This window comes from Chiroxiphia lanceolata, chromosome 5 (genome assembly GCF_009829145.1).
Source record: "Chiroxiphia lanceolata isolate bChiLan1 chromosome 5, bChiLan1.pri, whole genome shotgun sequence".
Classification (NCBI taxonomy): Eukaryota; Metazoa; Chordata; class Aves; order Passeriformes; family Pipridae; genus Chiroxiphia; species Chiroxiphia lanceolata.
The window spans coordinates 60,791,703-60,806,472 of NC_045641.1; the positions used below are offsets into that span (position 1 = coordinate 60,791,703).

Genomic DNA, 14,770 nt, shown 5'->3' on the forward strand with positions numbered 1-14,770 from the left:
CATGCGCGCTGGAAAGCTGTCTAGAAAACTGAGTAAACTGTGGAGAAGGAAATTTGGGGGGTTTAAGCCCTAATTGAAGAACAGTCCGCGCAGGGGCGCGGCGGGAGGTGCCGCCCGTGTTCCGTACAGCGACATGGCCGCCCCCATGGAGCCGCGACCGGCAAACCCCGCCCACCGCGCACCGGCCCGGCCCGCTCTTGTCCGTACAACAAGATGGCGGCCACCTCTCGCCGACCCCTTCCCGAAGCCAGAAGGCGGCGCCGCGGCCGTAAAGCGGCGCCCGCTTCCCGATACCCATCTGTCGCAAACCGGTGAATGGCTGTGGCGAGGGGCCGGGGGGGGTGCGGGACGCGGGCCCGCGCTCGTGGCACGGGGGGGTGGCGGCGGCGCTAGCGGCGGCTCCTCCGCCTCCTCTGCCGCCCCGGGGAAGCGCTGCCCGCCGGCGGGGGAAGGGCGCGATGGATCCCAACAGGATCATCCAGGCGCTGAAGGGCACCATAGACCCCAAGCTGCGCGTGGCCGCCGAGAACGAGCTCAACCAGGTGAGGGGGGGGCGCGGCACGGGGGCGCCTGGCCCCGCCGGCAGGGGCGGGGGGCGCCCCTGCCCCGCGCCGGGACCGCCCGCCCGGGACGGGGACGGGACACCGGGATGGGGGAATGGGGGGCGGGCGGGTCGCTACCCGCGCCCGGCTGTGCCCGCAGTGCCGGGACCCCCGGAGCAGCCCTCCCCAGGGCGGCAGCCCGGCCCCGGGCGCGGCCGGGGCTCCGGAGCTCGGTTCGGGAGGGGGTGACATTGGTGTGGCCCTGCGGGGGTCGCGCCCTGGCGCTCGCAGGGACGGGCGGCACTGGCGCCCGGGGCTCCCGCTGTCCCGTTCGGCAGCGCGGCGAGTGGAACTTGGGAGGAAGGCGCGTTAGGTTTCGTGGGCAGTGTTGGTCACGGCATCCCGCAGTTAATCGTAAAATATGTGGAGTTGGAAGGGACTCATCAGGATCGAGTCCGACTCCTGTCCCTGCACAGGACACCCCAACAATCCCACCTTGTGCTTGAGAGTATCATCCAAACGCTTCTTGAGCCCTCGGGAGCCTGTTCCAGTGCCCAGCTACCCTCTGGGGGAAGAACCTTTTCCTCATGTAAAAACCTTTCCCTAATGCAGCGGTACTACGCACTGAATCAAAACTCTGACCACAGCCTTTGAACATCTGACAAAAGAGAAAGCTCCCTTGTACAGCATTAGTAAAGCTTTAACACTTTTGTGCTTCGGTGGAATATTTGATCAGTTCTATAGGAGGACTTGGGTTTTTCCGTTGTATCGGTGTGATAACAAAACAGTCGCTGAGCACTGGCTGTCAGGAGTTACGGCTGCTTCAGGATTGCTCCTCTGGCTTAGTTTTCTATTTAGGCAACTTAAAACTCCTTCTGAATTAGATACAGCTAATCCTTGCTTTAGCAGTTGGTAAGGTCCTTTAGTAAATCAGTGGATTAAGTGCTGGACATTGAGAATGCTCTTGGGAATAGTTAGATAAGGATGCAAGACGTTTTTTCTTTATTTGGCATAGTTACTTTAAAAGTTCATCAGTACTTATTTTTATCCCTACTGTTGAGGGCTGAGAGGGAAATCACAAATATTTGTCAGCAGCCTGCTGCATGTAAGTCAAAACTACAATACAGACTACTGCTACTGCAATGTTCTGTTCAGAACAAAGAGGCAGCTCTCTGGGTTCCTGGGTCCTGCTCCTAATGCTGTTTTCACATCACCAATAACTACTGTGAAGCTCAGGAACAGTTTTGAAAGCATTTTAGGTTTGAGAGCTGTAAGATGTTTTAAATTTGGATGATGGAAAGTACAGTTCTCGTGAAAGACACGGGTTTTGGATTCAAGAGTGCAAGTGGACTTATTGAGAACAGGTTGAGATGCAGATTTTTCTTTAAAATAGTTGACACATTTTTTCCTAACTATTATAAAGAACGAATCTTGAAATTATGACATAGCTATTTTTGTGTAGGCTTCCTGTTATAAATGAAGCACAGTGTATCTGACTGACATAATGTGCTGATGCCGCGCTGGGTTTGACATTACTCCTTGGATGAGAGGAACAAAAGTGCTCCCAAAGAATGTTGCTTAACGTGGGGCTTTGACATCTTGAAGCTTTTCAGTGCTTTTGAAGCAAGACTTCAAAGGGATGTGTCAGACTCCCATGTGCCTGATGATGGTGTTGACATGTCATTGTGTCCCTGCAAGTGCTGGATTCCAGATGCTGTTCTAGCATTTATCTTGTTCTAGCAAAGGAACCAATCCACCAACCAAATAGAAAACTCTCCAGCAATAGGTGCCTGAAGTGGTAAAATAAGAACAGAACAGGGGTCACCTTTATTCTGTACCATGGTTACAGTGATGCTGCTCCTGAGGCACACTGGTGGGTGTTGGGGTAAAACTTGGCTGTGTTAGCCCATCTGCAGCGTACATTGGCATTCAGGTTTGAATCCAGGTAGTGACAAGAACTTCCCAGACGCTACAAATCTTACTACTCCACCAATATGGTGCCTCTCTATGGGTACCTCTTTGCTTGTACCAGTACTGAGAGTCCTTTAGGACAATATCAGAACAGTCCCCACTCCATAGTTTGCTTACAGTATAGAGCTCAGGGAATGGATATTGAATGAATGAATGCTTTTCTACCTGTAAGAAGTCCCAGCATATTTGAAAATGCTTCTTTCTCTTCTGTATGTTCCTGTTGCATAAAGGTAGAGCCAAATCAATGAATTTTCTGTCTGCCTTCTAGATTATTATCTAACTGCATTCAGAAATAGAATCAAGATTCCTTTTTTTTTGCCCTTATTATATCTACCGAAAGGCTGCTTGTGAGTTTTCTTCCTCTTGCAGCTAGAAACAAGTGTTAGTTTCCAGGCAAAATTAATTTATGGTCCATTTATATCCATTTGTGGCAATCTCACTTCTTAACTAGAATAGGTTTCTTGGTACCCTCCCTGACATATTTGTCAGGGGCTGATCCCTGGTGGCCTGTTTTCCCAGCCTCAACAGGCAATATTTCCTTTACCGTGTCATAAAACTGAATTTATGAAATCTAATAATAGGAGACACAGCTTTTCCCTGCGCTGGTTTGCCTTTGAATTGATCTTTCCTGTGTGACCAGGTCACTTTGTGTTTGCAGAAAGTCTTGTGCTCAATGCCACTAATACCTCGTTAGGTACATCCCAAATCTACAATTATCTTCATGTCCAACATCTGCATATTTCTTATCACTCAGTATGACAAGGTCCTTTTATCCTATGTTTGTTCTTTACTAAGAAACCTCAAGCTTTTAGGAGAGATTCCTGTTGTTCTTGAGTGTCTGACCACATGCTTTGTCCTATTACCCCACTCCATTTTTGTTGGTGCAGTTCTAAAGGTCATTCACTTCTTTATAGGATTTTCTGATCTTTTTCCTTGCTTGATGCTGCTTCTGAGTCATCAACAAACTTCACTTCTCTCTGTGATCTGAACACAACCGTAAGTGTGGGATTTGTTTGAAATCTGATTCTTGCTAAACTAGAGCAGTAATTTCCTGCCAGGTCAGTAATCTCTGCCATGTAACTGCTGTCATTTCCCTTTTGGCCTGTTGGTTTTTGAAGTGTACACATCTTTCCATCTTCCTCTTTTTCTTTTGCCCCCCTCGCCCCACCTTTTTTTCTTCAGCTCTGTCACATCATAATCAGTGTGCACTTTATGATTGTATTTGTCAGTCACACTGTACTTACTCGAACAGTCAGTTGTCATACCAAGAAAGATACTCAGTTTTTGTGCATCCTTCTTCAGTATCTGTTCTAGGCTATTCCACTTGTTACATAATTGTTACATACCATGGACTTCAAGAAATTCTGCGGAGTTCATTTACTTATTTATTTATATTAAGGCTATATGCTGCTTTCATGTGCCAGTTCTTAGAGTGCTGTGGAATGTACTGTCTGATTACTGAACATAAAGAGTCATTTCGATTCCAATTCAGATAGGATTTCCATACAGGTTTTATGCATTAATCTTCACTGGCCCAGTGTGCTGTAATACATTTCTTTGGCCTGTAACAGAGGGGGAAGTAAGAACACAGTTGCAAAAATACAGCTGTTTGTTTTAATATTGGGTAGTAGTGACATAATTTGGCTTTGACAGGAACTGAGTAGCAGCACTGGAAGAAGTGTGAGAAGATTGCCCAAAAGCAGAGGAGTCCAGAATAAAGTTTGGCTTCCTTCTGTATCTTTACACGTTTTGAGCGGCTGCCATAGTAGGCAGGGATCTTAAGGCCGTTCTGAAAGTGGCAATGAGCACCTCATGATACCTACAGGAAGGAATTTCAGGTATTTGTATTGAATTTTATGAGGAAGTTGATTTGGATGATTAGAAGTTCTGTGGAAAGTGGAGTTTCATTGGGACTGGGTAAATTTGACAGCAGAATCAATAGAGGAAAGAAGCTCAGGTAGGTTCTTACACATGCTTATTTTCACTGTGTTTTCCCCTCCCCACACAGTACTTTGGCATGTAGGCAGGGAGGGAAAGAAGAAAGTGTCTTTTGAAGTTCTAGTTTGTTTCAACAACTGTCTGTGACTGACATGTAAAAAAACAAGAGAGAAAAATACTATTAACAACTGCAGAAATATTCCCAAGTGTGACAAATACTGATGGAATTTCTAAGTAACACATTTTCAGTACACAGCAAGCAGAAAATAAGACTTGGTAAACCAGATAGTTGAGCATTTGGATCAAATGTATTTAAGCCTTAAAATAATCTCTGTAAACAGTTAATTGCTTATGAATTCAAGATACAAATTTCTTCTGCATTTGTCTTTGCAAACAAAGATGTAGTGCCTTGTTTTTTCAGCAACTTTTATGTGCCATAATTGGATTCAGAGATACAGAGAAAGTGATGTTTACTACTGGTGGAGAAGGATGATCTTGGCTTCGCTTGCAGAACCTGAGGAAAAGCTTCCAGGTGTCCCATATCCATTGTCCTAGAGTATCCTGTTGTTCTGCAGGGGAAGAGGCACCCTTCAGTGCCATCCTGCACTCAGGCACTGTGATTGCTGTCAGTACAGTGGGAAGGTCACTGACAAATGTAATTCTGGAGCAGTTGCTTGCTGTGGGCTTTAAATGTGACAGCAACTGAGACACAAGAATAACTCTTCCTGAGATGAGTTTAGTAGTGTATAATGTGTGATCTTTTGAGGACTGGATCTGTGATACTGTGGCAGGGAAGAATATGTTAGGCCAAAGGAGGACCAGAGTCCAGAAAGCTGTACAGCTGCAGTGCTCAGGTCTTGAGACAGTGGACACAGATGGAACAACGTGCATGGGGACATGTGCATCTCTTCTCCATTGCTGTAAATTTACCCAGTTGTACCTTCCCAATGCTATATGCCTCTCCCAGTTTAGCTGCTAGCCTTGCACGTTGCTGTATCCCATCTTCTTAATCCCAATGGAAATTAAATGACATTATTTTTTTATCATAAATGCTCTGAGCTGTGATTCATACAAGAACAGTCAGGATGTGTTCTACACAGCTTTAAAATAATTACTCTTTATAAGTACTCAGTGAAAGTTTATTTTTCAAAAAACTTCCACTTTCTCCTTCAAAATAAATACATGCCTCCATGGATCAGCACCTTCACAGAAAGTTTTACCAAATCACAAGCATGTGGATTCAAGGCAATGTAATTATTCACAAACTGCACAAAGCAGCGTGCTGTGTTAACTGGAGTTGTGCTGAAGGTCTTTTTCAGCCATCTGGTGCCTCCCTGCGGCTCCTGGGCATGGCTCTTCAAAATCAGCAGATAGTTTTCCGTTCCTCCTGTGGAACCGATGACGTTCCTACTCTCCTTTTGTTAAGGTGCAGCTGCAGTGATACAAAGAACTATCTGGCTGAACTCACCCAGCTGCGAGGTCTCTTCCTTGACTCTTTCCATTTACACAGTGCACACCTGACAGTTGCCCTCGTGGGATCTGTTACTCGCTGATGTCAGGAGCAAGGCAGGGAAGGGATAGTCCCAAGATCACAATTAGCATAACAACTAAACAAATGAGAATGTGCTGGTATAGGAAAAATGTTGCTGCATGCAGCTTTTTAAAAAGTCCTCTGTTCTAAAAACTGCAAGCACCATGTGGTTTTCCTGACCGGGTTTGTTGCTGCACAAGTGAGCAGGATGGAATTTGAGCTTCACAAATACAACAGAATAGGGTGTCTTGTTTCTAAAATGGGCTCACGGTCTCTGTTGATCTCTACAGCATTTGTGTTTCTAAGAACGAGCGGTAAACGGAGCTGTGTAAAAATCTGAATTATGGCCATGATAATAGTATGGAATAGGAGGATTTGGTGGCCCCTGTGATCTCCTTAGGGGTGGCAGTATGTGAAGTGTAAAGGAACCCTGCGTATCCGTGTGCCGGTGGGGATGGGACCCCCTCTGGGACACGTGCGTACCTTCTGCGTAACGTGTCTTGTCACTCCTGGCGCCTGCTGAGAGGATCTGGCACACAGGCCAAGTAACTGCATTTGTGTATATCCTGGCAAAACTTCAGGGACAGCAGTTGTACACCAGCGCAACTGGTACCAATAAAGCTCCCTGGAGCAGTGCTGACTTTAGTGTGGACTCAGTAAAATCTGTTTGGACAGAGAAAGGGAGATAATAGTGTTTATCACTGTGTCCGCCCTAAATGTGGTACTGGTGGAATTACAGCAGGAAACCACCAACAACAAAACAAGCCCACAAAAAGTTGCATTTCTAATTGGTGTGTTTATAGTAGTGAAAGCTGTGTGTAGATTGGATCTGAGAACAGCATATTGGCACTGTTGAGAACAGAAAGGACTGTTAAGAGTTCATGCATATTTTTTGGTTTTCTGTGCTGCTGGGATTTCTCATGCTTTCCTTATCTCCCTGGGGGTTGGGTGTTGAGTGCTAGAGGATGATGCTGCAGCCCTATCAGAACCCACCAGTGTTGCACAGATTCTGTCCAGATTCTGGGAGGGCAAGCTTTGCCCTCCAGGATGCTCAATTAGAAGGTGATCTTTGGAATCCAGTATGCTTCAACCAGTTCAACATGTCTGTAGATAAATGGAGTTCCTGTGCTGTCTGTTACAGCTTTACTTCATCGGGAGCATTTCTTATGGATAATTAAAGTTTATAGAGAAGGGAATTGCAGGAGGGTATGCTTTTGATTTTCCACTACTACTTTTATCTTAGATGTCAGATTACTCTATAAACATCAAATGAGTCTGTGAGTGCAGAGTAGGTTAGAATTACACTGTCATTATGATGGATAAAATGAGGGCCAGAAAGTTAAGTGATTTGGTAAAATTATCGAATGATAGTGTCGCGATGCAGCTGGTACACTTAGGCATCATGAAAGGAATGCAATTTTACCTCATTATGGAAATGTTAGATCAAGGAACTGGGTACATGAGAGCAGAACCTACTTCTTATTTCACAGCTTCAAGTGAGGCAGATTTTATGGGAGGATGTAGTACACTTGAATACTTGTGCTTTAAAGCACAGCTCTGGAAACAACCACAGTATTGCCAGGCATAATCTAGTGGGAAGGAGGCACTATAAAAGGTGAAGTACAGAAAGCTGCTGCCATCTAGCCCCAAGAAACATCTCTCTTTGAACATAAATCACATGGATCCAAGGGATGAAAGATCTGACCTGCTGGAACCGACTGATGTTGCCAAGGCTTAGTAGTAACTGCACCCTGCTGAGTCAGTGATTCCTCGCTGGAGGAGCCCTGGTGAATGGCAGCAGTATAATGCTATCAGAGTGTCACATCTCTTAAATCTGGCCTGCTTTGCTCAGAAGTTCAGTGAGCATTGTTTTCTCTTTGAAATTCTTCAACTGCATGGTTGATGTAGCGTTTGAAAAGTTCCCAGGAAGGCTGTGGGTTTTGAAATGTTGTCTGTCTACACTTGATTTTAATTGAAAATGTTTATTCCACTGTCTCCCCAGTTTTTATTTAGATGCAGTATACATCTAGTTCCTTAAAAAGATAGTTGTATATGGCTAATGCAAATGCTGTTTATCCTTGAAAACAATTTTAAATGTTTTTTTTAATGTCTTCACTATTGGTGTTCTACCGCAAACTGTTTTGCAAATAGATGGCATGTATTGATGAAGCACATCAATATCCATTTGACTTACACAGCTAAGTTAAATGATTCAGACAGATCTTTAGTGCTTCTCATTATGTATTCTCAGCATTATTTAAATATTCATTATCACTAATCTCTAATTGAGAAACTCGTCGCATTACTTATTCCACCCATGTGCTGTTGCACGCTCGGCTTTTACAAGTAATTATTTGGACTATTGCAGATCTGGATAGATCCAAGTGCTAAAACCTTTCATACTTCATGAGGAGAGTGGAAAAGCACTGCAGAAACCTTAGTTTGTATTTCTTATTCAACATTTGCTAACACAGCCTTCTTTAAATGTAGTGACTTGCTTGTTTTGTATGTATTTCAGTCCTATAAGATCATCAATTTTGCTCCAAGTCTGCTGCAAATTATAGTATCCGACCAAGTCGAATTTCCAGTGCGTCAAGCAGGTGAGATAAATTCCTTGTTTCATTTTCTTTCAGTAGAAAGTCAGTCTGTTAGTTATTTCAATGGAATATTGAGCTGTTGCAATGTAAGTCAGTTCAGGTTTGTTCTGAATGAGGAAATGAAAAGGACCTATCTTTGCTTTTTCTTTCCTACATGAGGGTCAGATAAAATCGTGAGTATAGGGTAGAGTCCAGCTTTGACTTCCCTGTGTTTGTAGTGATCCCTACTGGATTGCTGTGATACTGATATGAAAAGAGAATGATTTCTACTCAAAACTGAGCACTGAGAGAGCCTCAACTATTCTTTCCCCTAGTGGTGAACAAGTAAGGATGCCAAGATAAGTGTGAATTTAAAAATAAAAAAGTATATATTGTCTGAATACATGTTTCTCTGTTTGAATCTCTTTTCCTGGTAAAACAAAAGTTTCTGAAAAATGGAAGAACCCCCTTAGTTCCCTAGATCCAGGGTAGACACATAGGCTTAGGTGGTATCTGTGGTGTCTGCTTACAAAAGTAGGTATGAAGGAAGGTCACATCACTGATAAAATACACATTTATACTCTGAGCAGGTCTAGAAGGCTTGCCCAGTTGTGTGTGAGTTCAAGTGTGGTGATACAGTTAACTGTAGTTAACATTTATGTAAAATCAGATTCTAAATTGTCATAATCCATTGTAACTACTCCTACACAATATTTTTGACAAATACAGAGAAAATTCAGCTCTTTCAATAAATTATTAATACTGTTTTATTCACAGCTTTGTTTTTGTCCTATGGAACAGCATTTCCCATAGAAGCCCTGTTGGGTTTTTTTTGGTACAGATCCTATTAATCCCCTGGGTGTGTTGGGGCGTGCTGACATATGCTGTTTGTCATGCTGGCATTTGTTTTTTCAAAGATAATCCAACTTTGAATGGTGTTGTTAAACCATTCTTTACTAAAGTTTGATGCTTAATCTAAACTCCATAAGGTCATTTTTATAAATTAATCTCTTACTTCAGTATCATTTAGGAAAAAAACCAAGTGTGTAGAATGTAATTTTGTTGTTGTTGTTGTTCTTTTTACAGAGCAGGGCTATAGAATAAAAAAGCACATTTAAATTACATTGGGAGGTCAACAGATTTCCCTGGGAGTTTTTTAAAAGCCAAAAACTTGTATGGACAAAGTAAATTAAAGTCTTGGGCTGGTCTTTCTGGACCTGTTTCTTGTCTGAATATTTTGGCGTGTCATAGGCAAAGAGCTGTTTTTCCTCTTACTCCTATAAAATATTTTACAAACTACGTTTTCATACTTTGTAATTTGTCATCACCAAGAAAAATTATTGTACTCAAGGATGTCTTATTTATACTTTAAACCCCTAGCTAGTTATCAACCAAAATAGTGTACAGGGATAAGAGTTTATTAAGTACATTCCTTTAATGCCTCACACCATATTTCCTATGTTTCCTAAAGAATGCCTACAGGCATTTTAGTATTGATGCATAAATGCTGCTTTGTTTTCTGTTGAAGATGAACTTTATTTTTCATGTTTTTCCATGTGAGACAGAAGGGAACAATTCTAAGGGATTATGGGAAATCCTAATAGTGAGATAAAGCTTAGGGAATTCACAACGAACATTTCTGTCTGAATAGAAGGTAGGCCACGTGCCAGTTTGGTACTGGGCATTTCCCCAAACAGAGCGTCCCATCTGTGTGTGCAGCGATTTGTTTACATGAGCCTTCCAAAACTTCACTTACTGAGCTTCAGTGGTTGTTTTAGGGATGAGTGAAAATACAGATAAGCAGATTTTTGTTTACTTGTTTAGGACGATGGAGTATTATGTCCATATGGAAGACTGTTGTAATGAAGAATGTACCTTGACAGAAGCTGACAAAAATATCCTTCTGTTCTGTTTTGGAACAGGCACTTGAGCCTCATCTTGTGTGAAATCATGAAAAGAGTTTTTCTGACTCAACTGTGCTTAGTGCCTATAATTGTTAAGAACTCGAGTGCTGGTTTCCAGTTGTCTTTTGAACTCTTTGTTCTGCTTTCAGCTGTACTACATCTTGAGCACTGAGTAATGTAGAAGTGTGTTAGAATTAAATTACTATTTCCCTGTTGTCTATTCTTAGCTGCCATTTACCTGAAGAACATGGTGACACAGTACTGGCCAGACCGTGAGCCACCTCCTGGAGAAGCAGTGTTTCCATTCAACATCCATGAAAATGATCGTCAGCAGATTCGTGATAACATTGTAGAAGGAATAATTCGTTCTCCTGACTTAGTGAGGTACCTTTCATTGCATAGAGATATTTCTATTGCTCATGTTTTCAGACCTACCAGTCTGGATGTTAATGTGAGAATCTCAATGTTTTGAGTACTTGTTTTGCAAAAGCAGTAATAATTAATTTAAACTTATTTATGTGCGCTTGTTTTTCAGAAATGTGGTAACCTGACTGAGAGCCCTGTGATGTGATTTATCCTCTTATGGTGTTTGTTCCAAGTGTCTTGTAACACTTGCTGTAGTGACAGCCTGCCTGTTTGGCTGATTGAGGGCAGATTGTGTACAGGGCTGTCTGCAACACAGAATTAACCATTCAGGGGAAATACTGTTTCCTGTTTTCTGATAGCCCTTTTCTTAATTATTTCAGCAATTTTTATATGTCTTCCCAGTATTTAAATGTGTATTAGTGTTCTTGGCTTTAAGATGTTAAAAGAATGAAGAATTGCTGTTTACTGGAAGAATAGCTAAGAATCACAAGACATACTACAATCTGTGGTTGTTCATCCCTCTAATTAAAGTGAGGCTGAAAGGATGGGATTAGGCTGTAGTATATAGATGTTCACCTCTGAAAAACAGAAGAAAATCTTCCTTTACTCTCCTCCTAAATCTACCAGCTAGTGCCTGAAGATGTCTTTATTTTTCAGTAATTATATCGAGAAGAGGAATGATTGACTACAGATTGAAATTGGAGATAAGGCTTCAAAAAAATAATGATACACCAGAATGAATTAGACTGCAATAGCATTACTGTCACTGGAGGTCTTTATGAGTAGATTAGACAAACACCTACCAGGAATGCTTAGGGTATAAATGGGCCTGTGCAGTGACAAGGAAATGAACTAAATCATCATTTCCAGTTCAGTTTTTCTAACATGCTCTGACACAGAGTAGTATCTCCACTAAGAGATAGAGCTCCTTGCCAGGGTTGCACTACAAGGTAAGGAAGTGCTTGCTGTTTCTGTAATAATGAGGTAAAGGCATGTAGTTTCCCCTGCCATCATATCATAAATACCAAGGCTAAGTTTATACAAAGGAACACAAAATAATGCAAGTTTGAAGACTTCTTTGCAAGCTGGCGCAGGCATTGTTTCCCAGCTTGATATTTAAAATGCCCTGATGTTACAATGACAGCCTGCATCTAAAAGAACAGTTGAAAACCCTGGGATGATCACCTGGAATAAAGTACAAGATTTTTAAATATTGGAAAAACTTGAAGATTTGTCAGAAGTTAAAAAAGTCAAAGGAACTCTACTGGAACTAGTCTGATATTTTAATACTGATATTTTTCATGATTTGCTTGTAAGAATAAGGGGGTAGGAGGAACCAAATTGGCAACAAGCACAAACTCTAAAGGCTTGAGGGGGAAGGTAAGTTTGTACAAAGCTGAAAGGATCAGTAAGTGTAGGGCCCCATATTCGGCTACTCTGTAATAGTGACTCCTGATGTAAAGGACTGCAGGAGGATACCCAAGGAAAACTAAATGGAATTGATAATAGAAAATATGTTTTCATTCATTAGCAGAGCCAAGAGTATTTCTTTACAGCTTCTAGTTCAGTGCTGCTCAGCTTTTTTAGTCACCCCTCACTTCAATCAATTAACAATCCTGCTTTGCCTCACCATCATGAGTGGTGTCTAAAAGTGTGTGGAAGGAGAGGAATGGTAAGATGTTTTTTTACCTAACTGGCTCTGCCATAGGCTTTGAAGGTTGAGAAAGTGCTGTTCTAGAATATCCCAGGAAGATTGTAATTTCTTGAGGAACCTGTGGCTTGGATCATAACACAGGCCATTGTTGTTTAATGCAAACATACAAATTTGTGTTTTTGTGGTTGCTTTCAGCCTCAGAAGCAAGTATAAACATTCATTTTTAAAGTACAAAGCTAGCTGGTTTCATGAGCAATTCATTCTTTTAAAATATTACCTGATGCATGTGGGAAGGGAGGAGGGAGGGGGGAAAGTACCTAGAATGTTCTGAAATTAGTTTCTTCCTGAAAATTAAATCCCCTAAGATTTTATTCTTGTTTTTCTTCTGCCTCTTCCCAGGACTCTTTCACTGCTGTCAAAATATGTATGATGCTTATGACATAATATGTGTATTGTGGCCGATAATCCATGATTTGGGGTCTCTCCTTTAATTTTAAACACTCTGGCATGATCTTAGTCACTTATAATATATTTCATTTTCCCTCCTGCCGTAGAGCCCAGCTGACCATGTGCCTCCGTGCTATCATTAAACATGACTTTCCTGGCCACTGGACAGCCGTGGTGGACAAGATAGGCTACTACCTGCAGTCTCCAAACAGTGGGAGTTGGCTTGGGAGCCTCCTGTGCCTGTATCAGCTGGTGAAGACCTATGAGTAAGTTGATGTCCATCAGTAGGTGAGGAATTGGTGCTTTTAGTCTCAGTTGATTACTGAAAATTACTTTATTGAGAGCACTGGCAGTTCTTCAAAGAATTCAAATAGAAAATGGGAATTAATAATTATGCTTCCTTTCCTACAAATAAATGAAAAATATTCATCATCTTTGTATCATCAGTGAGTTGAAAGCAGAGATGCCAGCAATAATCTATATTAATTTACTGACATTTTTTCTTGAGGCCGCGTGCCTTTAATCTATGTGTGGAAAAACTCCATATGTTTATAACTTCTTTTGTTTGAAGAGTCCCCAGATGTTGGATATATGAATGCAAATTGTTTTCTGCTTTTATGTCATGAATAGAGTGTTGTCATTATCATATGTACAATTGTACATGTGTCTCTTGCATATTGTTACCTGTACCATCCTCCTGATAGTCTAAATCCACAAAGTGTGAATTAGGAACAGTGTAGTGAGCTTTCTCACTCACTTCTTTTGTAATTGCCTATTGTTAGAAACGTGTATAAGCCACACAAAAGGAATGTAAATAGAGAAAGACAGTCTTTTCCAAACCATGGAATTGTCTTTCCCTTCCGATGGCTGTTCACTCTTATTTGTTCAGCACCCAACTTGGGCTTGGCACTGGTATGAACGTCAGAGAAATTCAGGTCTCTGCTCCTGTGAGGTGACAATTCAGTAGTAAAGGACAGTAGGTCTTCCTCTCAATAGCTGCATTTGGATAAGGTAACATTTCTTGGTTTTCACTTCTCTATTTTTAGCTATTTATAGTGAATTTGCACAAATTGTTGAGATGGGGGCTAGAGAAGGGGAGAGTGAATGAGGGACAGGTGGATGTTCTTTTTTTTTAGGGGACAGAATTAAATTGCTGGTGGGGAATAGGCATTAGAATCTCTGGTGTGTAGATCCTGGACCGACATTTTTGTTTCCTTTGCAGATACAAAAAAGCAGAGGAGCGAGATCCTCTTATAGCAGCAATGCAAATTTTTTTGCCTCGGATTCAGCAGCAGATGATCCAGCTTCTGCCTGATAACTCCCATTACTCTGTACTGCTTCAGAAACAGATCTTAAAAATCTTCTATGCTCTTGTTCAGGTTGGCATCTGTGTAAAGAAAAAAGCAAAACTTTTACTTTGCTGGGCACAGTGACCCCTTTCAGTACACTCAGAGGTGGGATTGAATAAGAAGAGCCATTTAGATGGGCAAAGTCATGTACAATAAACAGCTGTTATAGAAATACAATATTTATAGATTTTTCTACTTAAAAACTGGTCACATGATCTCCCAGATTAAATTTTTAATGAGTGTAGGTAATTCTGCACATCCTATCTGTAATCTTACTGGAGAAATGTCCTATTTTTATAAAATTGCACATAACCTGATATGAACTGTATAGGTATCTACACTGTGTGATTGAAAGTGTCAGTAATGGATATTGTGGTGTAATTGTCAAATACTGCACTTCAGTAGGTGGCATTTCTCATTATGTTCTGAAGATCAGATGGATATTATTTATTGAAGGACATGCAATTTGGAGAGATGACTTTGGCTTTCACA

General features: G+C 41.7%; 1 protein-coding gene across 2 annotated transcripts in view; it reads left to right on the plus strand.

Moving 5' to 3' along the window:
- The first annotated feature begins 424 nt into the window (after window positions 1-424).
- IPO8 (importin 8) overlaps window positions 425-14,770 on the plus strand; it is a 48,523-nt gene continuing 34,177 nt past the window's right edge. The window contains exons 1-5 of one of the 2 annotated variants that reach the window (XM_032688056.1): window positions 425-542; window positions 8,501-8,582; window positions 10,690-10,846; window positions 13,037-13,195; window positions 14,152-14,308. In XM_032688056.1, the coding sequence (XP_032543947.1) occupies window positions 459-542; window positions 8,501-8,582; window positions 10,690-10,846; window positions 13,037-13,195; window positions 14,152-14,308 (639 nt within the window). In that variant the 5' untranslated portion in view covers window positions 425-458. The remainder of the gene's footprint in view (window positions 543-8,500; window positions 8,583-10,689; window positions 10,847-13,036; window positions 13,196-14,151; window positions 14,309-14,770) is intronic. The other variant, XM_032688055.1, reaches the window with a different exon arrangement.